Here is a 27373-nt window from a genome sequence, read left to right on the forward strand (position 1 = left end):
GCAATGAAAAAACAGTGTAAATGATAGGCAAGATAAATGAGGTACAGGAGGAGGAGGACTCTACAACACACTAACTGTTTTACAATAAATAGTAAATACGCAAGCAACATAACCATTTTTCATTACCAACTACCAATTATTTAGCACAACTATATATAATTATATGGACCACAAACTTGTAACCTAGCAACACAGGAAGTTTGATAAGAACAGACACATGTACTGCAAGGCACCATGACTTTCACAATAGCCTTGATATCATAAATCGACAGGATTTTCCATCTCTATTAAATTTTCATAAGAAAACCATACAGTCTGCCATTGACCGAATTGTAAATGAGATATGACTCAACCAAAAGTATATATGAGAACTTGAATAATCCAGAGTTCTACATTCACATAACAATTCCAAGAAAGGAAGAGGTAAGGTATAGAGAGGGAATCAACAAAGTAGAGAGTAGCAGTACCTACCTCCCGAGCTTTAAAAAAATTACTAGTGGTATTTCAAGAACCCAGTGAAAGGCAAATTCCCAGTACAAGAAGTGAAAGAGGATATTTAGGCTCCTATTCAGAACACACAATTCTACAAGAAGCAAAAACTACTTGATAGGAGAAACAGGCCGGGACTCACATGATGTTATCCTGCCTGAGTACAACAGAGCTCCTGCGCAGACGCAGAACCACACCCCCTTGGCAGCTCATGAAGAAGGGGTCAGAAGAAAATACAGTAGGAGGCAGGAGGAAACTGCAAGGAAATGTTAACTCCTACAACTGTAATACATTCATGACAGATACAAAAACAATCAAACAGATCATAGAGTAGTGCAAAACTCCTCATAGTAAAACACAAGGAACCAGAGTTGCCTAAGGTCATTTCAGCTGCATCACTTCTTAGAAAAGACAGGAAAAACACTTACTTGGATTGTATTGTTTTAAAAATAAACAAGTACTATTCTATAGTTTATTTACTAAATTTAATCATTAACTGAAAATATTTGGCAGCAGAATTTAGCACTTTACCAGGTAGAAAGTTTACATAAAATTTCTATACCCTTTGTCTTTTTAATCATTTATAAAAATATTAAAATACACATATGCTAGCACCTGTCCCTAGGAGACTACACCTAATATTTTTATTTTCTTTCAAATAAATGAATGGCTAGTAATTTCTAACTACTTGCTACAAAACTAAGATGAGGGTTAGCTTCTTATTTTTATGATCAAGGCACTTAAAACAATTTAAGCAGAAACATTATTCATATGTACTAATGCATACTTTGTATAGTTTGTATAGATTAGTATTCTACTAATTTACATACTACTATTGAGAACAGTTTGATTTAATGTCAATATAACATATTAAATTCTTTATATCTACAATATAATTTACATCTACAATATTATTTACAACAAATAAAATAACTAACACCCAGAAAAAGTATCTTTTCAAAGTATTTTTAAAGTTCAAAGTCTGAACAATAAGGTAACTACCATAGACTAAAATTATGAAAAATAAAACCCTAAAATATAAAAATACTATGCTAAATGACAAATTAAAATGTGAAGAACTGCAGATAACTAAGAAGCATACTAATTTCTATATGGTTTGCTAGCTAGTGCATAGTAATTTCTGTCAGAAAACTAAGAGGGCTGGCTACATGACCACATGGATCCCTTCTCAACATCTCCATGACACAATGAACTAGAAGGACATTCAAAAAAACTTTTGCTCTGGGGCAATAAGCTAGGTTTACTATTTAAGTAAGAGCGGCCCCATCAATATTCTACCTTAAATGTAGAAAATTATAGAATGTAAGGAAATTTCAAGAACAATTCAATATTAACAGAAGATGACTCACCAGTAACTAATTTATAGAGATTATGTTTTGCCACTGTAAGAGAGAGAGAGCTCTAAAAATCAATCCACAATAGTTGGAATTTTACAAGTTGGAGTTCTACAAGGCAGCAAGAGACCATTGTTCTCAATGAAACAATTGAAACAAGGGACATATGGGGCAAAAGTCACGGATGTTTGAACACACCAGGGAGCTAAGATCACAAGGAAATATGTATGAACTAACCTCTGAAAGGTGTTGGATCTTTTAAAGGAGAGAAGAGACTCATATCTCTTCTATTCTTGCCAAAGGAAGAGATAGCCAACTACAAAGCAAGGAAACTGAAGACAGATTTAGGACTCTTCATAGCCATGTGTAGTTTGGCTTAACAGTTCACAATCTCAAACAAATTAGCAATTGCCTGCCAACTCTCACATGTGATGTCCATCACAGCTACTACTGTCTTCTTAAGGGAAGTGAATTCTGCGAGATGTTCCATGTTCTTGACTCCTGTAAGTCCTATTCAAAAGTAAAATTATGGATAATGCCTATTCTTTTGGTTGTAGTGCTATTTCTTCATGTCTTTTGCTTAACAACTAACTTTATTGGATGCCTCAAAAGTGGCCCATTAAGATTTATTATGGCCTCATTTTAAGTTAGTAAGAAGCAGTCCATTGTAGGATTTCATTGAGACTCAGCAATAGATAACTTAAAGTGTAAAGTAGCTATGTCATACTATCTCTGCCTAGCAGAAAACCCAGGACTGAGGGACTCAGAAAAGAATCCTTTGGCCACTTAAGACTCTAGCTGCAAATGAGTGTAAAGGCCCTGACTCTCCCGTTCTGCATACATGTCTAGGCACTCCAAACTTTCAAATACCAAAGCAAATTAGGGGAACTGAGAAGACCTTCTAGGCACTCAAGAACCTGAGCAGCCATTGGTGGAGTGGCCCTTAGGAAACCCACAAGAAAGCACTCCAAGCTTTACCTAAGAAGCCCATGGTAGGGTTGAAAGAGATACCCACGCACCAAAAAGCAGAATTCTCAAGCAGGGGAGGAAAGCCCAGAGATAAGTATCACCCACATTTTCAACGCTGGCAGCTGAGCTCTCAAGAAAAAAGCCATTCTCTCTGTGATGTCCCCATGTTTATCACAGGTCTCATGGAGGGGAAAGTTAAGGCTCCAAACTGATAGCATCTGAAACCAGAAATGATCTGACTCTAGCTAACACCAAACAGTAAATAAATACAAAGAACTCTAGCAAAACACATCACTGTCACACCTCTGCACAAAACAAACAAAAAGGAACAAATCTTATGGTGCTGACAGCAACAATGAGCATTACAAAGAGAGAAGAAATAAGCATTTCCTAACTTCCCATTAGAAAGAATTCATCCCAGAAGAAAGGAAAATCACATAAGTACAATACTGTGAAAAGTCAACCTACAATCTGTAGAGAACCTACAATAAAGAACATATCTTTTGGAGTAGAAATAAAGTCAGTGAGGTAAAGATAGGAGCATTTACTACTAGCAGACTCAGTACAATACGGAAAGAAATTACTCAGCTCAGCAAATTCCATGATGAGGCCAGACATGAAGGAAAGAGTTAAAAGCATTTGAAAAAGGAAATACAGAGATAGAAAACTTTTCACTTAGAAATATATAAGGGGAGAATTTTAAACTACCATTACATCATACATTACACACAAATTTATTTAAGACTTTAGAATATTTCAGGCAAAATAAAAACATTATTAATGACTTATATACTAGATATGAGAAATATTGTTAAACAGTAGTAGGACAGTGGACAGAAATAGATATTGTATTGTATTGAAAAGTCCTTACATTGTTCATCGAGTGTCATTACTTCAAACAGACCTTGACAACTTAAAAACATGATATACAAGGTAAAGGAGCAACCACTTAAAAAACAGACCAGAGAAGACAAGTAAAAGCAAGGTAGAAAGCATAAAATGATAAAGAGAACACACTTCATCATAAATACAACAAAGGAGCTGAATAAACAATTAAAACAGTAAGAGATTAAGCTAACCAAATCAGCAATTATATTTAGTGAGATGAAAATCAGACACAGATAATTTTTCTAAATAATGTCTTAAACATTCTAGGTTTTCAGCTACTAAACACAAGAAGTAGGGCAAAAAAACTGAGAAAAGTTCCTGATACTCAAGTTGTTCAGCTACAAAGGCCAAACTGAAAGAAAAGCACTAGGAGAGAGAGTCCAGGCTTTGAAGCCAGAGCGGGAAGGTAGCAGACCCATGTCTTCCTCCATAATATGTCTGCCTCCAATTCCTGTGCTGAAACTACTCCTGGTGTGCTGGGATTTGTAAACAGGGCTTTTGGAAGGTACTTAGTTCATGGAGGTGGAACCCTCCTGATGGGTCTGGTGCCATTGGACACACTGAACGTGTTCTCTTCCCCCCGTCCTCTGATATGTCAGGGTACATTAAGGAATCCACTTGCAACCCAGGAAGAAGCTCCTCACCAGGCACTAACTGTACCACATGGCTCTTGAATGTCCCAGCCCCCAATAATTTGATAAATACATTTCTATTACTCAAGCTATCTAGTCTAAGGAATTTTCTTTTATAAACTCTGTGAGTGTGTTTAATCAGAATCTGTTGCCAAATTTGTTAAGACAGAAAATCTGTCATATTAAAACCTTTCAGCTAGAATTCCAGGTAGCTGGTATCACAGCAGCATGCTGACACATTAGTGTGCTTTGTTCTCCCTCCCCCAACCCAATCCCAGGTAATCGCCCTTCTCACCCAGTTAACCCCCTTTTCTAGTTTCTCATGACATACATCCCATTACTCCCTCAATTCCTACTTCTCATTTTATTGTTTAGAATCATTATTTGAGTGTGAACTGTCCTTACATATTTTCCTGATTTCTTACTCTAGCTTTTGTTCATCTGTCCCTTCATTTTAAAAGACTCTTTATATATTAGAACTAAGAAAAAACTCAGACTACAAAAAAAAAAGAAAAAGAAAAGTCACAGCACATGCTCTGTTGAGACTCGAGGATAACAGAACCAGTGCTAGCTGTGCTCTAACTTCAGTGATATTTCTCAAGTAGTATGTGAATGAAGCTGTAATTAAAACATGCTTTAGTAATTCTTATTAAATAGTTTTTCTCTAAGTGTGACTTTGCCTTTTTGGAAGATGTTTGGCTGGGCTGGAGAGATGGCTCAGCTGTGAATATGCGTATGTACCTGTGCATACATATGCCCTTTCATATGGGTGCTAGGAATCTGAATTCAAGTCACTTCGTTTATGGGACATCTCTACCCCCTCATCTTGTTTAAAACCGTTACACTTTAAGTTACCTATTGCTGAGTCTCAATGAAATCCTACAATGGACTGCTTCTTACTAACTTAAAATGAGGCCATAATAAATCTTAATGGGCCACTTTTGAGGCATCCAATAAAGTTAGTTGTTAAGCAAAAGACATGAAGAAATAGCACTACAACCAAAAGAATAGGCATTATCCATAATTTTACTTTTGAATAGGACTTACAGGAGTCAAGAACATGGAACATCTCGCAGAATTCACTTCCCTTAAGAAAACCTCATTAAATTTATCTCAAAAAATAAAAAGGTTTTATTTAAATTATCCCTAATTTACAATGTATCTCTTAACAAACTCTGAAGTAAAAGTCAAAGTGTAAGAACAACTAATCTGACCTTTTTATGGGAATTATTTAACAGTTTCAGAGAATCACTAAAACAGAGTAGTTGCCACTGAATTCATAAAGTATTCATTCAAAGTCTGGCCATTTGAGGAAAGAGAATAATTTTATATTTTATGATATTTCACAATTTTAGACATAAATTATAATTCTACAAATTTCTCATATTCATTGCATTGGTCTGTGTCTTAAGTCAATATTCTATTGCTGTTAAAAAGATACCATAAGCAGAGCAACTCTTATAAAGAAAACATTTAGGGGTTTCATTCAGGGGTTTAGTCCATTGTCACCATGGCCCCATGGAGGGAGGCAGGCATGGCACTTGAAAAGTACCTGAGAGTTCTACATCCAGATTGGAAGGCAGCAGGCAGAGAAAAACAGTGAGTCTGTCTTGAGCATTTGAAACCCCAAAGCCCACCCTCAGTGATACTTCCTCCAACAAGGCCACACTTTCTAATCCCTATCAGTAACACCACTCCCTAATGACAAGGCATTTAAATATATGAGCCTATGGTGTCCATTAAACCACATTTCACTCCCTCCATGGACCCCCAAGGCCTGTAGTCATACCATAATGCAGAAATGCATCAGTCCAACTTCAAAAAGTCCCCATAGACTATCACAGTCTCTGTGATAAATACTGTTTAAAAGTCCAAAATTCAAAGTCTCTTCTAAGACTTGAGACAATCTTAACTCTAACCCCTGTAAAATCAAAATAAAGCAGATAACATCCTTCCAACATACGATGGCAGAGGATACATATTACCAGGGAGGAGAGGGAACATAGTGAGCAAATACTAAACCAGAGCAAGGCCCAAACTAGCAAATCTGTATCTCCATGTGTGATGTCACCAAAGGGCTCTTCAGATCTCCTACTCCAGTAACAACACACTTCTTTCTCTTGGGCTGCTTCTACTCCCTGAGGTAGAAATTTCTGGTTTCTTTAGAAATTCAGCCATATCACGAGATGTTTTTCTGGAAGCTGTCTTGTAAGAGGATGTTTTGCTGAAGCAGACATGTGAGAAGGCACGTACTTTGTTAAAGCAGACGCTTGAGAGAGTGTGTGATGTTGGAAAGAATATCAGCAGGCTCTGACAGACAGTGAAAGGACACTCTTGCATTGCTACACCTTGTAACGCTTCGCTGGTCTTCACTTCATAGAGAAAAATGCCCCCAAAAAGCTTCCCGTAGTATTCTGGCTGACTCTTGTCACTTCCACTGATGCATGCCGATTTGGCCAGACCCTGTGGTTTCTGCTGGATGGAGCAGCTGCTAATGATTCATGTTCGGGCTTTGTTATTGGACTGGACTGCTGGTATCCTGACAACGAAGAGTGAAATCACCCAAAGAACTACTTCTAAACAGGTTCACAACCCCCTTTTGCCTATGAATCTTCTTTTTCCCCTACCTCTGGTCAGTGGACTAAAAGAGAGGCTGAAGTGTTCTAGAACCCAAAATAAAATAGGTTTAGAAAAACCTAAGCCTACAACTTCCTGTAAACAGTTTCCTCAGCAGGTATCCCAGGACTCTGGCATCTCCAACATCAGACTCTATGGCATTCCAGGCTTCAGCTTCACTCAAAGGCCTCTCTCAGCCTCTGTGCAGGGTCACCCCTGACACATGCCTTAGTGGCTTCCCTTAATCACAGAAGGAGATTTTTCTTATATCCTTGACCCTTGATTCAAGAGCTAGAACCATGTGGATAAAGCTGCCAGGTTCTGTAGCTTTTCTAAGGATGGAACGTGGCCCTTATTCAAATGCATTGTCACCAGCTTTCTGTTTTCCATGCTTTCCTTCACTGCCTAAGCCTGGCTGTCCTGGAATGTGTTTTGTAGAACAGGCTGGCCTTGAACAGCCTCCCAAGTGCTTGGATTAAAGGTGTGTGGCATCACACCTAGCCCTAAGTTTCCTTTACTTCCTTTCCACAAATAGCAAGCTTTGCTTCACGGGGTCTTGCCCTGGGGTTAGCACCAGGCTTTTCTTCAGTCCATTTTCCTCCATGAACACAGGACTTAGCACCACCACACTTCCCGGTGCCTCCTTTCTCCCCAAACTGTACATTTTGTACTTTTCCTTATTCCACTTGCAACTTTTCATTTCAAGATCTGCCTAAGACTTGCTACTAATAACCAGTTGACAAAGTCACTACTAGGCTGTTTAAAATCTCCTCTGGTAACACCATAAAACCAACACTCTTCAATTTAGCCTCAGACAGACAGTCAGTCTCAGTCTGTCTCTCTCTCTCTCTCTCTCTCTCTCTCTCTCAGCAAAAAGCAGCCACATTATTTGCCAAACAACACAAGAACAGTCTCTAGGCCACAAACTAAAATTCTTCTCTGGAACATCTTAGGCCAAGCCATCACGAAACATATTGCTCTTAGCGCCACTAACTTCTCTGCTCCTGCTAGTGTGGCCCATTAAACCCCACTTAAAGCATTTAACTGTTTCCCTAATCCAAAGTCAGTCCCACAGTGCACACAACAAGAAGCATGGTCAGACCTGTCACAGCAATACCCTACTCTTGGTACCAGCCTCTGTCTTAGTCAATGGTCTCCTGCAGCAACATCACGACTACAGCAACTCTTATAAAGGAAAGCATTTAATTGGGCTTGCTTACAGTTCAGAGGTTTAGTCTTTTGTCATCCTGTTTGAAGCATGGTGGCATCAAGGCAGACTTGGTGCTGGCATGTAGGTTAGAGTTCTACATCCAAAGTGAAAGGCAGCAAAGTGAAAGAAACACTGGGCCTGACTTGGGTACTGGAAATCCCAAAGCCCAACCCCAGTGACACAATTCCTCAAACAAGGCACACCTCTTAATTCCTGTGAAGTAGGATCACTCTCTAATGACCAAGCATTCAAGTATATGAGCCTCCGGGAGCTATTCAAACCACTCACAGGCTGCTTATGTCAGCACATTCAGGACCTGGCTTCGCCAGGGTTAGGACCTGTCTACTATTGATCTCATTCATTAAAGGAGTAAATTTGCTTTTTAATCACTGTGTTAATTTCAATCTTTTTTTGTTTATTTGTTTTGTTTTTTTGTTTTTCAAGACAGGGTTTCTCTGTATAGCCCTGGCTGTCCTGGAACTCCTCTGCCTCCCAAGTGCTGGGATTAAAAAGGTTTGCCACCACTGCCTGGCTGTTAATTTCAATCTTAATACATGAACTGCCTTTATTGTAAACACTTAAGAAGCAGTACCATAATTTCTATAATCAGAATATTAAAAATTCATATTGTGTAATGAATCCCACCAACTAGATCTCTACAAGGTAAAACTAGTGATCCTGGAAGTTTGAGAGTCACATCTTCAAAAAGACAAGGATGTGACAAGTAAGCTGGTCCTTAAACCCTATTACAAAACGTCTTTAACCTCTGTCAAATCAAAAACATTAATTTTCCTTGGGTTCAATTTCTAATAAGCATTCTGATGATCTCAAGTAAGGTAAACTTAAATATGATAGATTACCAAATATGTTTCACTGTTTAAAAGCACTGTTTCGCTTACATTTTATTCAGGATTAATGATTGGGAGTTCTGTTTGGTGTTTTTAATTTTGTTTTGTTTGTTCCTGGCTGATCTGGAACTTGCTATGTAGACCAAGCTGGCTCGGAACTGACAGTGACCAGCCTACCGCTGCCTCCACATGCTGAGAGCGAGTACTAACAGCACGGGCTACCGGGCCTGGCAGGGACTTACGGTTTGTTTTAACTTTTCTCCAAGCTTGCAGACATACTTTTTCCTGTATTAAAAAGTTCTAATTCAACGGTCACATAGGTGGCCCTAGTTAAACTAAATGAAACACAAACAACCCAAAAGTCATTAATCTCAAAAAGGAATGCATGGGGCAGGGGGAGAGGGAGGGGCCACACGGGAAGAATGTGGGAGAGAAGATGTGGGGAAAGAGTAAGAGACCAGTATACTTGTATGAAATTGTCGACAAAACAAATTTAATTTTAAGTTTTTCTCTTAAGGAAAAGGAATGAATTTCAACAAAACAAAATCCCCTCTGCTTTAGGCATTCTAAAGCATGTGAAATTGTCCCTTTGATAGAAATCTAAAGGAAAGGCAATGCAAGATTTATATCTGCCCCAGGGCATGATGGAAAAGCTCTACTGAAATCAGTAGACCATTTCAAATGCCACTGACAAATCTGCATCTGACAAAGGCCCATGCAAGTCCTTGAATTTTCCAATCAAATACTTGGGGTTGACTAATTTGTCCTCACCCCTCATGTCACCAGTCATTATATTTAAGGGTAAGAACAACAGTGGTGATGGCTTTGCCACACTGTGTTTGACAAATTCTGGAATAAGTAGCATACATTACCTGTCCCTGCCTCTGTATTTTTCTCACAATAGAGTAATACATCTATGTCACTAATTACTTATAAATTACTCAGAGCAGACATTAGCAAACTTTACTGTAAAGGGCTACAAAGTACAAACTGTGGACTTTATAAGTCATCTTATTTCTATTACAAATACTTACCTCTTCCTCTGTAGCATAAAATGAGACATGGACCATGGATACATTAATTTTTATGGATGTGTCAAAATAAAACTTTATTGACAAAACTAGGCAGCAGCCAGATTTGGACCTAAAGTCATGTTTTCTAATTCCATATTTCAGGTACAATTACATAATCTCCTTTTCCTGTAAAGATAGTCTTTGTCATTCAAAAAGTTTTCTTTAAAAACATTAATATTGTTCCATAAATTTTCATGCTACATAACTGGTTTCACACATGTCATTTTGGGGGGTAGAATCCCATTACTCAAGGGAAACCCAAGTTTATAAAAATAAAATAAAAATACTTACTAATGCAACAAACATTTCAGTAAGAATATGAAATTACCTTCCTTCACTTTCTGAGATTTACTATTCATGCAGTAAGGAACTGGATGTACAAATGGAATAATATATCAAATATTCCATCTTCCTGGGCCATTTCATCTTTCAGAGACTATCAAACACTACTGTACATTAGAAAATTTGAAATCCCTAAAATAGTCCTCTCAAAAGAAAAATTTTACAAAATAAAGGATATCTGTTCTCTCCAAACAAGCTGATATATGCATAGAAATTCATGTATGCACAAGTCATCTGAAGTTATTTAACTGGGGACAATCTTGATACACAAACATTAAGTATCTACCATGTGCTCATCAAATGCCAAGCAGCGTTCTAAGCAAGATCTGAATTATCCCTAATCTTCCTAATCACACCACATGAGGCCTACCACCATTGATGCCATTATATGGGTCAGCAAACAGAGAAAAGTAGGTACTAAAGAAATACGTCCAAAGTTATAGCTAATTACAGGTTGAACCAGGACTGACCTCAGCTTAGGAGAATTATGCTTCTGAGCCCATAGGCTTAACCACAAACTACACAGCTTAAACAGTAGACACACCTGCTTGCCACCAGGGAGCCCATAGCCGACACACGTGGTGCAGACCCAGGTAGGCTACTTGCATTTCCCCTCTCCCACCTCCATTCGGCTTGCCCAAGTCCCAAGACTGCGTGCCAGAGACAGCACCCTTCTCTCAGCCCATCTCCTTCCCTTTTAGACTCACAGAATTCTGCCTCCACTTGATACCTGGGACCTTGTAGCCAGCACACATGGACATCAAGAGTGGAGAGATGTAGTGGTACAAAGGTTTAAAGTGGTACAGGGAATATTTATTGGTGAGAAGATAGAAGGGCAGGGGACATGAGTCACTATGGAGAGGGATAACACTAAAGACATTTTGAAATAAATCATAAAGAAACTTTCTACTGTATAACTTTCATGAAATATATACATATACTTATATAAAGAGTGGAAATGAAGTTATTCTATAGCAGAGTAACAGTGACCCTACGGGAGACCATAGGATAACAAATTAAAAGCTCAGTATCAGTAATGGGTTACCTTCTTTGGAGTTGTTGACAAATCAGCTCCCATACCCTCCAAACATTACAAGCTATCTCCAACGCTATTGGTTACCCTCCAGCACTTGACAGTAAGACCCTATTACTGAGGTTACGTGAGTCATAGAACATTTAGAAATCAAACCAGTACTAACCTAGAAGCTTCATCCCTCAAGGTTATCTTTCATAATGCTAGAAAGTATTACCAGAGGAGAAAAGGCATTACCAATCTCACCCAACTGTGAACCCTGACAGCTACACCAATGAGTTGCCGAAGAAGACATGCTCACTGACACACTAGTAGCACAAATGTCACAGTAGCCAAATACTTTCTGCTCAGATCTACGTCCCAATCCAAAAGCTGAAACTCATACCTGGCACTGGCACTATTATCAGGGCCAAGGATGTGTGGCTAGACAAGACAGAGGCTCTAGGGAGAACCCAGTACTATTTCTCTGAAAAAATGGACATCGAACTAAACCAACTCTTGATGACTTATCATCATGCACATAGATTAACAAATTTCTCAACCCCCATCAGAAAAGTTTGTAGTCCAGTAGACTGCAATTAGCACAGAAACCCACAGCAACCAAGGTGCAGAGAATAAGAGACTATAGAGACTGTTAAGCATTAAACAGAACATCTATACCACAACCCCTACTCCCAAGCCCTGGAGCTATGAGAGCAAAGAGAGCAGAAAGCCACAGGCAGGAGACAACAACAAGGAAACAGTGTTGCCTGGAGACAGCAGGACAGCACATACGGATTCAGAGATGTTCTGTATGCACAGTCCTGTACAGAATCAGAAAAGACAAAATTCTAGCACGGAGACAGGAGGTGAGCATTAAGTTCTACCCTTAGCAAAGGAGCTATTAGCAGGTGATTGTAGTTAGGAAAAAGAAAGTCAGTTTTAAGGCTCTGGTGGGGAGACCACTCTCCAGTGAAGGCCACACATCCAAAAGTATATGGGCAGCATAAACTGTACTTTATGAATTTAAATATATATATAAATAATAAATAATTAAATAAAAATAAACAGTATAAAGTTGGTAGGAAAGAGGGGATGGATGTGGGAGGAGTCAGGAAGAAGTGAATATGATCCAAATGCACTATATAAAATTCTCAAAGAACTAATAAAAAACAGGTAAGTAGATGAAATCTAAATGAAGACCAACACTATCCCAGTGACATTTTTGTTACTATTTTTTTCTCAATCTGTCGTGATAATCTAGTTTTGTTATAGACTTCTAATTATTATAATCAACAAATTCTAATATAAACATTTATTCAAAGTAATTTATTAATCTGTATGTGAATGAAGCTATAATTAAAATATGCTTTAGTAAGTGTGACTTTGCCTTTTTAGAAGATGTTTGGCTGGGCTGGAGAGATGGCTCAGCTGTGAAGATGCATATGTACCTGTGCATACATATGGCCTTTCATATGGGTGCTAGGAATCTGAATTCAAGTCACTTCGTTTATGGGACATCTCCAATCCCTCATTTTGTTCAAAACCTTTACACTTTAAGCCCCCGGAGATCTCTCAAACACTGGACCACCAAAAAGACAGCATATACCAACTGATATGAGGCCCCAACACATATAGAGCAGAGGACTGCCCAGTCTGTGTTCAATTAGAGATGATGCACCTAACCCTCAAGAGACTGGAGGCCCTCTAAAGAGGTCAGGTGGGTTGGGGGTGGGGGATGGGAACATCCTCATGGAGACAGAGGAGCGGGTTAAAGGTATGGAATGCACACAGTCGGAGGTTGAACTGAGGGGGGAATAAAATTTGGAGTGTAAAAAAATAAATAAAACAAATTCACTGCAAAATATATATATATACACATATACATACACACACTATAGATATAGATATAGATATAGATATATAGATATAGATATAGATATAGATATAGATATAGATATAGATATAGATTGCTGAGTCTCAATGACATCCTACAATGGGTTGCTTCTTACTAACTTAAAATGAGGCCACACTAAATCTTAAAGAGATTTTAGGAATAATAATAATAATGTTGAGAGAGGGAAAGGAAGTGTCTATAGAGAGAATACAGGCAGACTATTCATAGCAACGAGCAAGGTAAATATAGCAAAAATATTCTGCCAAACACTAACCTATCTTGAACTTTGAAAGTATGTCTTACAGATAGGTATTCTTTAGGCTGTATTCTGCACAATTCCAAAAGAGAAATGTCAACACCAAGCCAGCCACAAATCCTTTATCTATAATAGTGTCCTGCCTGCAAGATCTGCTAGGGCCGTGGTGGTACAAGGTTAATGGGAGGAATCAACACATGTCTGATTTGACTGAAGACCCATTGCATTATATGGAACCCTTACCCAACAATGCCTGGGTGACCAAGAACCTGAGACAAGATAGATAGATAGCCCAGAGATCTTGGATAAAAACCAAACAATACTGTTCTTTAAAAAAAAATAATAATAATAATAAATTAATGATAAAATGACTCCTAATAATATTCTGCCATACTCAAATAGATAAGATGGCCTTGTTCAACCATCATCAAAGAAGCTTCCTCCTGTAACAGACGGAAAGTAATACAGAAACTAATACCACAACCAGACATTCCTCACAGAATGAGACACTCTGGAACTCTCAGCCCTAAATGGAATATCTCTATCAAATCCTGTCCCTCAGAGCTCAGTGAAAGAGAAAAAAATAAATAAATAAGAGCCAGATGGGATAGAGGACACCAAGTAAGTAAGACCCTCTAGATTAGCATGAGCAACTCATGTATGCTATGAATTCACAGACAGTGAAGCATGCACGGGGCCTGAACAGGTCTGCACCAGGTCCTCTGTGTATATACTACAGCTTCCAGTTCAGACTGTTGTGAGATTTCTGAGTGGTAGAACAAATGGGTCTCTGATTCTTGTGCCTTCTCTTGGTTTCTCCTACCCAACATCAATGAGATAGCTTTTGTTTTATCTCATTATATTTTGTTTTGTTGTATTTTAGTAGTATCTCTTAGAAGCCTGTTTGTTTCTAATAAGAGAAAGAAAGAGTGTGGACCTGGATGAGAGGAGAGGTGGGGAGCAGCTGGGAGGAGTTGAGAGAAGGGAAACCAAAATCAGGATATATTATGTGAGAAAATCTATTTTCAATAAAAGAAAAAAATAAGAAAGCATATGTCCTAGGTACACAGAAACCTGTACCTACATGTATTTTCCATATACTTTTGCTTAAAACATTACCAATAATTATTAACAATTCAAATTATACAAGAATATTGCAATACGATAAGCATGTTAAAGACTACCAACAATCCAGTTCAGACTTACTTTTCATGAAAACATAAAGCAGAACTAATTCAAAAGGTAAAATGTAGTCAATATAATGGCAGGTAACCTTCATAATACCACATTTGGCCTAATATTAATTCATAGCTAAAAGTGTGAAAAGTTATGAAATACTAAAGAGATCTCATAAACCTACTATGTATCATACTAGGTATCTACAGTGAAGCTTGTAATACATATACATATAGATGTTATAAGAGATATATAATATTCATATATTTATTCACTGCCTGTTTTGAAATGGTCTTATATAGAACAAACCTCCCAAGTACTGAGATTGCATACATGTACCATCACTAATATTTATAATCCCCTTTTATAAGCAAATACACTATCTCCAGTTTATTACTGAGAAATGTGATATGAAACAGGAAGGATTTACAAGTTGAAGAGCGATTTATAAGCGTGAGCTATCACTTTAATTTTTATAAATATCAAATAAATTAAATCAGAAACTGTGAGAGGCTCTTTAAAAGTAGGGCTTTGTCTATACCTACCAATTTACCCACATTTAACATAATTCAGAGAGTATTATGGTTTCAAAGTTTCCAGATACTTCATGTGTGAGCCACAGATCAACCCACAAACTCTCTTACGTTACTGCTGGGTGATAGAGCAGGGGTGAGCACAGAATTGTAGAACAAGCTAACACTACCTCACAGCTGTACAATTTGCAAGACACTAATCTGACACACTGGAAATATGTTAAGTTGACAGATAACATAAGAATCATGGAGCTGGGCCAGAACGTCTTTCAGGTGGACATGAGATTAAATTCTTAGAAACAAGGATGTGACACATGTCACCTCACCATCAAAGAATGGACTCTGTGGCCTTCCTCTGTCCTTCCCTTTCCTGAGAATACTTCTCTTTGAAACTAAGATATGACAGCTGTTCAGGTTTGTCCATACGCAATTACAATATTCTGGAATGGTCTTCCTTGACTCTAATGTGCCTTGGTGAAGGGAGATCTGTTAAACTACAGACGACAACTGAGCAGATGTCTGGAGTCCATCATACTGACAAGTGCCAGGTGATACCAGACGCTACTGTGTGGCTCACATGTGGAAACAGCAAAGTGACCAAAACACAAAGCAGAACTGTCCCAGAACACTGGGTTGTTCCAAGGCAAAGAAGAAAATGGCTGGAACCTAGACCTCTTTACTATGAGACCTCTGCTGAGCCCAAAGCCTAACCAACTTAACTAAAGTAGGCCATTCAGTAGCGTGTGCCTCAGTCCATCCTGCATATTCATGTAAGGCTAAACTTATTCATTTAAGGATAAACAAAACTCAAAGCTCTGTTGTGCCTTTAACAGAGCCAGACTTCAGTGTACAGATTGATTTGTGTCATGTCATATCCCATGCTTGTTAACATATATTCGACGTTGTACTCTTCCATTCTAGCAAATAGATCCCACCTTAAACTCTCAATTTCTTAAGAAGATACATTTACCTATATAAAGATAGACATCCTTCTTTAAACCATCTCTGCAAAATCTTCACAACTGCTAGAAAATTTAGTAAGTACAATACTAGTCATTGGGGCAGCGGAAAACAGTGTCCATCAACATATTCAAATATGAATCAGGCAGTGGTGGCATACACCCTTAATCCCAGCACTCAGAAGGCATACGCAGGCTGGATCTCTGTTAGAGGCCAGTCTGGCCTACAGAGACAGTTCCAGGACAGCCAGGGATATACAGAGAAACCCTATCTTGAAAAATAAACAAAGACAAAAGCCTAAAAAGTCAAATGCTATTTTAGGTGGCTACTTTGCACCAACAAATATGTAGACATGAACAGAAAAACAACTGCTAACACTTTACTGTGTCTACTGTATAACAATAATGTATCTACTATATAACAATAATGTATCTACTATATAACAATAATGTGTTAACATTTGTACTTGAAAACCTTCAATGTGAATCAACTTTTAATTAGCAAAGAAATAAAGACTTCTGATGAATGTATAACTGATTAAATAAACAAAGACAAAAAATGATTTAAAAACAAAAGAAAAACAACCAGAAAACGTCAGGAGAAAAACTGCCAAGAGCAACCAAAACAAGGGAAAAGTTGTATCCTATTGCAACTGAAGATGATTCCAACATCCTGGGCACTGACCCTCCCCTCCCAGCCCAAGTAAGACACAGGAAAAGTAGTCATATCAACAGATCCTGCAGGAATCTTATCTGCATATGCTCTTCCCCTTTGAAACTCATGTTGGAACTTAATCTCCATTCTGAAGTATTAGAGGGTGGACAGACACAGATGGTGTTTAGGAAAAGGATCTGTGGAAGGGACTAGAGTAGATAAGGTTATCAGAGCAGAAACCTCCATGATTACCAGCTGCTTTCTAAGAAAAAGAAAGGGACATGAACACATTCATACCCTTGCTTCCTGCCACTGCCTCATGATAGCCTACATCCCCTCAAGATTGCCATCAGCAAGGCCATCACCAGAGGCAGTCACCTGTCCTCCATTAGGAGTCTTGGGAACTAAGTAGACACAGAGAAGTCAACTGCACATGCTTCCTGTCCTAACCAGCAACAAATAGACAGTGTTTTCCATGGCTCATGACTGAAAGTTAACAAAAGAGCAGCCTACACTTGATCATTTCCTTTCAGAAGTTTATAAAATCATAAGCCAACAAATATGTCTCTTAGAAATTTTTTCCACCAATATTCAATATTTAATGTTTCATATTAGGTATTTTACAAAATTCACCTTAATTAACTTCCAGACTCTGCAAAGTCAGTCCCAAGAATTTAGTAAATTTTTTTATTTATTTTTATTCCATTTACTTTGGAGATAGACCAGTAGATCCTGAGAGTGGGGACAAGGCAGGATTGGCCTGGAGGAGACCTCAGGTGGCTGTGAGCACATAAGAACAGACTCAGTGAGACAGCTTCAGTGAGAAGGGCCATTTAATGGGAGGAAGGAGGATGTTAACCGTTGGGGCAGTAGGGCCTTTTGCCGTAAGTGTACATCACTGTCCAAACCAGGGCACTGGAAATGCCTCATTTATGTGAGGAGGAATTCCAGGTGCTGCCACACATGGGAAGAAGAAATTTAACCTGGCTACCAGGCTAAATGACCTCCTGGGGGTGGGGGGACTCAGGACAGGAGGCAAGCAATCAAATTCCTACCAATCTCAGGATGAGATCTTCAGGCTTTGTACAAGCTTCGACCCCACTCTTGCTCTGGAGCAGCTCCTCTGGTCCCGTAGCTCCTCAACCCTACAGCAGGGCACATAGGTCAGAGGGCACTTTTGGAGATGAAAGAGCAATTTTCAGGAGTTGCCTTTTTCCTTCCAACATGGGAGTCCCAGGGATCAAGTCATCAGGCTTGGCTGCAAATGCCTTCACCTGAGTCTTTATGGCAGTCTTCTGAAAATCTACACTTGAACTTTTTCACTTGAATTTTAGATCTAGATCATGCGGGGCATGGGCACATTTTTAAGGAACCTTTAGGTTATTTATGACTCAAAACTGCTCTATCTCTGTTGTTAGTAAGTCAATAAAATACTGACCAAATCACATGCTCCAAGAACTCTTAAAAGAAATGTCCATTTTCTGTTAAAAGAATGAATGGCTTTATAATACACTCTAAAGCATTTTTCCCTACCTGTCAGTACTTAAAGAATCTCCTCTAAAAATGCTGAAATTTTTCAGTACTTGAACACAGCTTCTCTCTAAGGGACTGGTTCTCAGATCAATAGTGTCCAACAGAGATAAAATGTTTTAAAGTTGTGTGTGTATCTGTCTGTATGTAAGTATATTAACCTGGGAGCAGGTGCACCAGACTCACTGCATCCTCTGGAGCTGGGTGAGACTGTCTGCAAGCGGTTACATACTTGTTGTAAGTGCTAGAAACTGAACTCAGGTCCTCGGCAAGAGCAGATGTTCTTAACACTAAGCCACCCTCCAGACCTCTAGCAGTCACATTTGAAAGCGAATAGAAATAGAAAAACTTCATAATTTTAACACAATATATTGAAAATTTTATTTCAATATATCAACAATAAAATATTGCAAAATTTGCATTTTACCCTAAATTTTCCAAACTCACTACATGTTGTAGCATATCTGAACTTGGACTAGACACAATTGAAGTGTTCAATGGCCACATATAGCCATTACAGTACACTAAAATGTCTCCAAAGACTTTTTTATTGAATGCTTAGAACTCAAAACAGCCTTGTTTCAGATGAGGTCTTTGAAGAAATAATCTTTTCTTTTGGTTTATGACCCAACCACCTGAAAAATATGGTAATCTTCCAATAGTCTGCATAAAAGCTAAGTTAGAACTGACTCGTGTGTAAGCCTGAAAACTACGACCAACTCCTTACCCCTCCCGTTGTCAGCTGTTGTCGCAGTTATGGTATAACATAAAACTTCTAATACCCTTTTAATAAACTCTTCACACCCTGAGAAGAGATTCCCAAATATCTCTGAAGCCTATCTACCAACCTCTATCTCAACCATCACCATCTACTCCTGCTCAGCTCCAATTACTGCAGGGCAGGGATATTACAACCCAAAGAGTGATGTCACCTCTACCTTAACCCCCATCCCCTGACTAAAACTCATCAACTTATTTCTATTAACTACAAAATGAAAGTTAAATGTATTGATTATAAGTGCCTGCCACAACACAATGTTCAATAACTATCTGCTGAATAGACAAATTGATGAATCTACCTTTTTCCTAGACAAAAATCAGACACAGTGTTAAGACAGGATGTACAACAAGCAATGTGTATATATTATTACACTGGAAAGTTCTCCAGGCTCCCAAGTCTGGGTTAATTGCTTTGAGATGTTTTCCAACACCACTCAGCAAGAAAAACAATAGTGCAGAACATGTTTAAATTCTACCTGTCATACATCACTACACTCCAAAACAAACACAGATCTTGCACACAGGAGGCATAAACAGTTTTTAAGAGTACTTCAGTATATACAATATTGTTGGGGCTATGTTTCTTTATATTAATGTATTAATGTAAAGATAGTATACATCCAATACCATGATACTGAAATGATCTATTTGCCTCTACCTTAAAAACCACAAAGCTGCAATGCATTTAAAGAGGGCCTCTATACACAGGAACATACACACATACATACATACATACATATATACATACACACACATGCGCGCACACACACAGCGTAGATGCACCCTACTGCGGTTACAGTACATATTTGGCTGAGTCCTTCCCTTTCCATCATCTTGACTTTCTTTTCTGTTCTCTTCATCTTTAACAAGTTCATAATAGATCACACTATCACATATTTCTTTTCCCCTCTTTCTGCTTTTCTTTGTTGTACTATGGTTCCACAAGTAACTCTCAAATTTTTCTGTTGTTATTAGGATAGTCTACTTATTGTACAAATGACATTCACCTACCTGTACATTGCAGACCTTAAGAAGTTTTCAACTGCAGGACTTATGTATAATATAAATCATCAAAATGCTAATATTCTCCTTTTGTCAGAATGAGAAAACATAAGCTAAAGTAAGCTGATGTGCTATTTTTATGATTCTTGAACTGCTACTATGTAGTTTTTAGTTGATTTAGCAAATGCTGGTATGTGAAAGAAGAAATTTATTTTCAACCTGCTGAGGCAGCAAGTTTCTTTATAGACCTTCTTCATACTTGAGGCAGTCAAGCCTACAGGCAGCTGAAACTAGATTTATAGGTGAGTCACCAAAAATGACTGCAAACAGCACCTTAAAATCATACCATCTGACAAAATAACCAGTTTACACCATCAATAGAAGCAGCAAGAGATATGTAACATATTCTAAGGCAAAATGTTAACAAAGGCATCCTACCTTTCAACATTTTAACTTTGCAAATAATATAAACTAGAAAGAGATTACCAATGTGCACTAAAATGGGAAATGTCTTAAAATAGAAGATGCTGTCAAGCCAAGTATTGTGGTGCATGCCTTTACTCCCAACACTTGGAAGATGGAGGCAGAGGTAACAGATGTCTATGAGTTCAAAGTGAGCCTGATCTACATAGCAAGTTCTAGGCTGGCAGCCAGAACTACATAGTGAGAACCTGTCTAAAAATAATAATGGAAATAAAGAAGGGTGTTTCCAATAAGCTTCCCTGAAAACCAAATAAAAGCAATTGATTTCTTAGTGTTCTTCAGCATCTAAAAGATATTATTTTGATTCTTCCCTAGAGCGTACACAACATTTTTATGAAAGTGGTAATGAATATGCACTTCATAAGCCGGGTGTGGTGGCACACACCTTTAATCTCAGCACTAAGGAGGCTTCTACAGGTGGAGCTCTGAGAGTTCAAGTCTAACCTGCAGATCTGCATAATGAGTTCCAGCACAGTCATAGCTACATAGTGAGATGATCTCAAAGAAAAAGAGGGTAGGAGAGAGGGTAGAAAAAAGGAAAAAAGAAAGAAAATACATTTCACAATTTCAGAAATAAAAACTAGTATGCACTTAATATGTAACTTAAGTAAACTTCATATAGTGGTACCCATCTGTAACTGGCTGCAGCACCAGCACTAGGAAAGCTGAAGCAAAATTCCCCATTGGAGGTCAGCTTAGAATACACAGTGAGACCATGAGGGAGAGGAGGTACAATACTGTGTTCACCTATGTGTAAGATTTGCCACAGAATAACACGAATAAAAATTCCTAATATTCTTTTCGTAAACGTATTATGCTATAAGTAATATAAGTAGTTATACTGATGCTACTACCTACCAAAGGTTCTACCTGTGCTGTTAAGACATGTTGTTTTTCACTTAAGATGGAGAGTGCTTGCTCATCCACCAGCAGTCTCCTGGGGAATAGTTTGTTTCTCAGAAAACTGAAACCAAACAAACAAGAAAAGCACAGAGGGTGGGCTGAAGAATGACAATCACACTCTTTATTGTGATAATTAATAAGGCTATTAAGAAGCTTCTACTGGTGGGATATGAAAGGAAGACTGAAGAATTTAAATCCCAGCAGTGATGTCTGAAAGCTGCTCCACTCTCTACCTTAGGGCTGGATGTACAGAAGAGCAGACGCCCTTGGCACTCTAGACTACACTAGTCCATGTGTACTACCACCCTATGGCGACTCTCCTGCACCAGAGCGGATGGCAGTGTATAAGCTGCAGTTTCTTAATGGTAGAAAAGTAACACAAGTGTACTTAGGACAGAAGATGCTAGTGTGGTAGCAGTAGTCAAAGTGAGATGAGCCAAAAGAAAGGTGAGATTCTAGGGAGGGAAGGAGATCTTTATTTAACATCTTACTCTGTCTCCTCCGTTCTATTACAAAAAAATAAAATACAATAAAAATCAGATACCTAGATTGTTCTGTGTTTCAAAACGTTTGTTTTGTTTTGTTACAGCCCAGACTGGCCCGACAGCAACCCTCTAGCTTCATTCTGGGACTAGAGCTGAGTCAGCATGCCCCACCTAGAAATGCCACATACTTTATAACCTTCAACTCTAAACTGCTAAAGAAAACAGAATACACAATATGTTGCTTTGTTTTTTCAGAAATTCTTAAGACTTCAAAACATAGGTCTAGGTGATCCAATTAAAACGAGTTATTTCATTATGGCATAAGCTTCTGCCCCAAACAAAAAACAGCAAACAATTCCACTTTTAAATGTAAAATTTAATCCTGTCTTTGTTTGTTGACTTGGATTTTTCTGACAGTCTCAGTATGAAGCTGAGGCTAGGATTACAAGGACATAGGGCAATGTGTTATTTTTAATCAACCATTTTAAAGAGAAGTGGTCACCACAATGCACTACAAGTAGGTACTGAATTTTTATTCTGAGTAGTTGAACCTATTCTTCATTCCACTACTTAGAATTCAGCAAACTATTACCCTCTTGTGGTTTGCTTAAACTACACAATATTAATTCTATAGACAATATGATCTCACAAACATAAATTCAATAATTACATTCTCTCTAACATATTTTTAAAAGGAGGAAGAAGAGAAGGAAGGAAGAGAGACAAGGCAGGGAGGGAAGAAGGATAGGGAGAAAGGGGGAAGGAGGGGAAAAATAGCTCAGATAAGAGACCTGGGTTTGAATCCCCATAGCCCATATAAAATACTAGGTGTGGCACAGGAACCTGTAAAGCAAGCCCCAATGAGACAGGATGACCACAGGAGCTTGCTGGGTTGCAGTCTATCCAAAACCAAGGAACAAGCTCCAGATTCTGTGAGAAACTCTATCTCAAAGGAATACATGAGAGAATGATGGAGAACTCCCAGCCTCCTCTTCTGGCTTCCAAATGCATGCACACATGTACAAACACACACACATGTATATTCACCTCACATGTAAAAATATTTTAAAAAATAAAAGACTCAAAAACATAAGGTGGATGTGTACAGTAAGTAGCAACAAACAATTCCCTCTACAGATGATTAAGGAAAAACAAGACACATGTCATGATTAACACTGTTCCTTACATAAGTATAATGCCGAATCCCTTCTATGAAGTTACTTTATGCACAGAGGTAAGCATTACAAAGGATCAAGGTGCCATTTTAGATATTTAAACAAACCAATTTACTGCAAAAATCCCTAAAATATTTTAAGGTGAAGTCCATGAAACCTAATCCTTTGTGTTACAAGTTGGAGATGTGGGGCTATTGGGGGTATATTACTGATTAATTTATATTTTAAAGCCCTGAGTTTGGCTGGAATATTACTGAGCATTTGAGACTTAAAATACTTATAAACAACCCAATAGATTTCAATAATAAATTGGTCTTCTGCATGAAATTATCAGCATAAGTCATTCACTATTATTTCCCTACTTTACATACAGTGGATAAAACAGATTAGTATCTGAAATGTAAATAAATAAAATATCCAATAAAATTTTTTTTAAAAAAGATTAGTAACTGTATAGATGTTTTAGCATTTCATTTTAGAACCTACAACTACTTTAGTACATAGCACACTTGAGTCCAAAAATATTTTGTTTAGAGTCAACAACAACCCCAGAGGGGAAATCTGGATGTGAGAATTCATCGGAGTTGTTCAAAGCTGTTCTCCAGTCTAAACTTTTCTTCTATTTTAACTTTTGCAATTCTAATTGGAGCATGGTAAGTCTCTAATTAGAGCCTAGTACAAGCCACTTCACTGAAGAGAGCCCATGCCTTCCTTCCTTGGCACAAATTTTGACTGGTGTACATGGGTCAGGATTCTAGGAAACTCCTACAAATCTTAGAAATTTGCGAATTTTAGTGATCCCTGCCTTTATCTGGGCTCTTCAGAAGAAAAAAAAAAAAAAGTAGAAAGGAAATATGTGAACCTAGCTTGCAATACAAAGTGGCAAATGATAAAATGTAACATTGCTGGACATTTGTAACAATAAAGGAGGAAGCACTCTGACACATTTGTGATTGACAGGGCCACTCCAAGGTCAACTCTTTCAACTTAATAAGACCCTACGATGCAGTATATAGTTCTAGGTATCAAAGATACCACAAAATAATAATAATAATATAGAGTTCTCTGCCCTTAAGTAGCTTTAAGAGTCCAAAGAAAACAAATTTAGAATTATCTGGGATCCCCATAGAGTAACAAGCCTTCCTACAGGATGTGGTCATGTTTCGGAATGAATTCAAAAGGCTGTATTTGTAAATAAAGGTGTACCGCTAGTTTATAAGAGTAAGACTCAGTGGAATGAAGAACTCATAGATACTAAGTCTGGTGTGACCTAAACCTGTAATCCCATTATGAGTTCAAGGCCAGCCTGGGCTACATAAACTGAAATGAAGACAGACTTAAGAGTATTCTGGAAGCCGGGCAGTGGTGGCGTACGCCTTTAATCTCAGCACTTGGGAGGCAGAGGCAGGGGGATTTCTGAGTTCGAGGCCAGCCTGGTCTACAGAGTGAGTTCCAGGTCAGCCAAGGCTATACAGAAAAACCCTGTCTCAGAAAACAAACAAACAAACAAACAAACAAAACAAAAGAGTATTCTGGATAGCCTTGTAAAAATCAAGAAAATGGAAGGAGGTGTTCCATTAAAAGAGTAAAATAAAACTGAATAAAGTTAAATTTTTAACTTAAAATTTGCTGTACCAGTAATGGGGGAATGAAGAGATCTATTTTTCACTAAATAAACAGTAAATACACCGGACTTAACCAGCCTAGTTACATCAACATTTATGTCAACCACTTCCTAGCCATGTCATGAGAGAAAGTTACTTAACAATTCTTTGCCTTCATCTTCACACCTGTGAGAAGGGTAAGGGAAAAAAGGGGGCGGGGCCTGTAAACTCAGCAAAACCTTCACAGCTGGGTTGTGATGATACTGCCCTATTGGTTAAAACTTTATGATCAAAGTCAAAAGTCGCACTCCTTGGTTTTAATCCTCAAACACCTTCCTACGTCGTGGAACCATTGGGATCTAGTGTCCTTTCTCCAAAACAATAAGGACTTTACTAACTCTACATCTGCAACGCCTTTCTTCACCATCTGTCATAATCCACTTCTCTCCTTCAGTCATAAAGTGCTCTGTCTGCCCTTTAACGGTTTGCTAACACTGAAGTAGTTTTCTTGATACTTCTCCCTTCTCATTAAAGTGTATTTTCAGAAAGCTGGGACAAATAATCTGTGTTTCATCCTCATCCCTACCCATCAGCCCAGAAGGTACCTATGCAAGGCTGGGAAAAGCGACGCTGAACTAAAGTGAATATTTACAACTGGAATGGCTGCAATTCAAAAAATAATAATAATAACGCTTAATTCCGAATAATTTGTAATTGCTTTCAGATCCCCAAAAGCCACGGCTGGAAAAGTCTTTTAAAAATCGGACCAACACCATCCTTAAAGAAAAGTTCCACGGGGCAGCCCCGGCACGAGTAGCCCGGGCGGTCATTCTCCGCTTCACAAGTTGAGCGTGCAGCAAGGGCAGCGACGCTCCGGTCGGCGCGGTAGTTTGAAACCAGGGCAGCGGTCCGGCTCGGGCCGCCGCGCGGGGCTGGGCTCCGTGCTCCCGCCAACTTCCCGCAGGCCGCCGCCTCCCGCGTCCGCCGCAGCGACTCCCTCCAGGGGCGGCGGCGCGCCGTGCTCGGCCCCGCGGGTCCTCCCCAGCGGTGCGGCTCGGGCCTGGCCGCCGCCCGCTCCCCGGCCCGGAGGCCTCGCTCTCTCCCCGCGGGCCGCCGCTCCGCTCCGGGTCGCAGGCCGCCGCCCCTAGGGGAGCGGGGACACTCGCCGAGCTCCGCGTGGCGCCGGGGGCGGAGCCGGCCCCGAGGGCCCCCGAGAGGACGGGGGCGGGTGGCGGTGTCCGCCTTCCCCGCCGCAGCCCCGGCGCCCCTCTCCCGACCTTCCCTGGGGCCCGACCCGAGCCCGCGGCCGGGCGGCCGGCGCGACGCGGCACTTACCAACCCGCCTGGGACAACGCGGCGCCGGACACCTCGGCCATGGTTAGCTGCTCAGGCTGGGGGACGGCGGGAGTCTGAACTGAGGGTGGGGGACAGGCCTCCTGCTGGAGACCCAGAAAAAAGAAAAAGAAGAAAGAGAGAAAAAAGAAGAAAGAAAAGAAAAAGAAAAAAAACTCCTCTGTTCGACTGTGCCACTGGGCATGCTCAGTGCGACGGGCGCTTCCGCGTGCGGGTTCCGCTCGCCGCGTTTTGCGAGCGGCCGCAGGGGCCGGCCGGGGCTGGGAGCGGCGAGCCGCCAAACGCGGCCTGGGCCGGGGATCGGACGCGGCGCGGCGGGGACGGCGCTAGGCTAGCCCCCCTCCTGCCGTGCTGCTCGGTCACTTTCTAAGTTGCACACGCGGGAGCCCTGCTTCCAGAGGCTGCCTCATGGGGCGGGACACGGACCCCGCGGCTCCCGGGCGGCGCATCGGGGATGATGCTACCACGACCACGTTTGGGGCGGTGCAGCCCAGCCCATTCTGCACCAGAGCTGATTGTTCTGGTCAGGGCCGGCTCCATTCACCCGGCCTTGCGGTCGGCCGAGACTCAGAAGACTGCAACTTACGCCCCTCTGAGTCCCAGCAGACAGTCGGGTGAGCGGGACACCCTAACCCTGCACTTAGGGGAGTTAGCTTTGAACTTGGGCAGTGGGGACAAGACTGCTTTTTCTTGTCACCCTCCTGCTGGGCGTAGCCCTGTCCCAGCGCGGCCCAGCGACCTTGGCACAGGCACTTAGCCGGGCTAGCACCACCCTACACCGTGCCCTTTGCCGCACGCGGGAGGACTGGGTTGCACGGCGTGTCCCTGATTGGGCATGCGCGGCAACGCCACCGAGCTGCGCCGAAAGGCTCTAACTGTGATTGGACTGTCGGGAGTCACACAGGCCAATCAGAGAAGAGGATTCGGGATGGGGCGGGGCCTGTTGGTGCTTCTAAAAAGTTTGCTGCTAGGTCTGGGTCCTGCTCCTCCAGGACGGTGGCAAAGAGGAAGAGGTCTGGGAAGGTGCATCCCGGTGACTCTGCGAAGTTAAGGGCTATTTAAGAACTCACATTCGGTCTGCAACCCGTCGCGGTGGCTGCTTTACCTTTACTGTCACCACCACAGAGCCAGATTTGGGAGAGACTGCA

At 40.1% G+C, this 27373-nt stretch overlaps 1 protein-coding gene across 3 annotated transcripts in view; it reads right to left on the minus strand.

Annotated features, from left to right (window-relative positions):
* The window catches only part of Tdrd3 (tudor domain containing 3), a 134260-nt gene extending 107228 nt beyond the window's left edge, over positions 1-27032 (minus strand). The window contains exon 1 of one of the 3 annotated variants that reach the window (XM_034497635.2): positions 26208-27032. In XM_034497635.2, coding sequence (XP_034353526.1) covers positions 26208-26248 — 41 coding nt within the window. In that variant the 5' untranslated portion in view covers positions 26249-27032. The remainder of the gene's footprint in view (positions 1-26207) is intronic. The other 2 variants (XM_076930672.1, XM_076930673.1) reach the window with 2 other exon arrangements.
* Between the last annotated feature and the right edge of the window lie 341 nt (positions 27033-27373).

Source organism: Arvicanthis niloticus, chromosome 3, assembly GCF_011762505.2.
Source record: "Arvicanthis niloticus isolate mArvNil1 chromosome 3, mArvNil1.pat.X, whole genome shotgun sequence".
Taxonomy (NCBI): Eukaryota; Metazoa; Chordata; class Mammalia; order Rodentia; family Muridae; genus Arvicanthis; species Arvicanthis niloticus.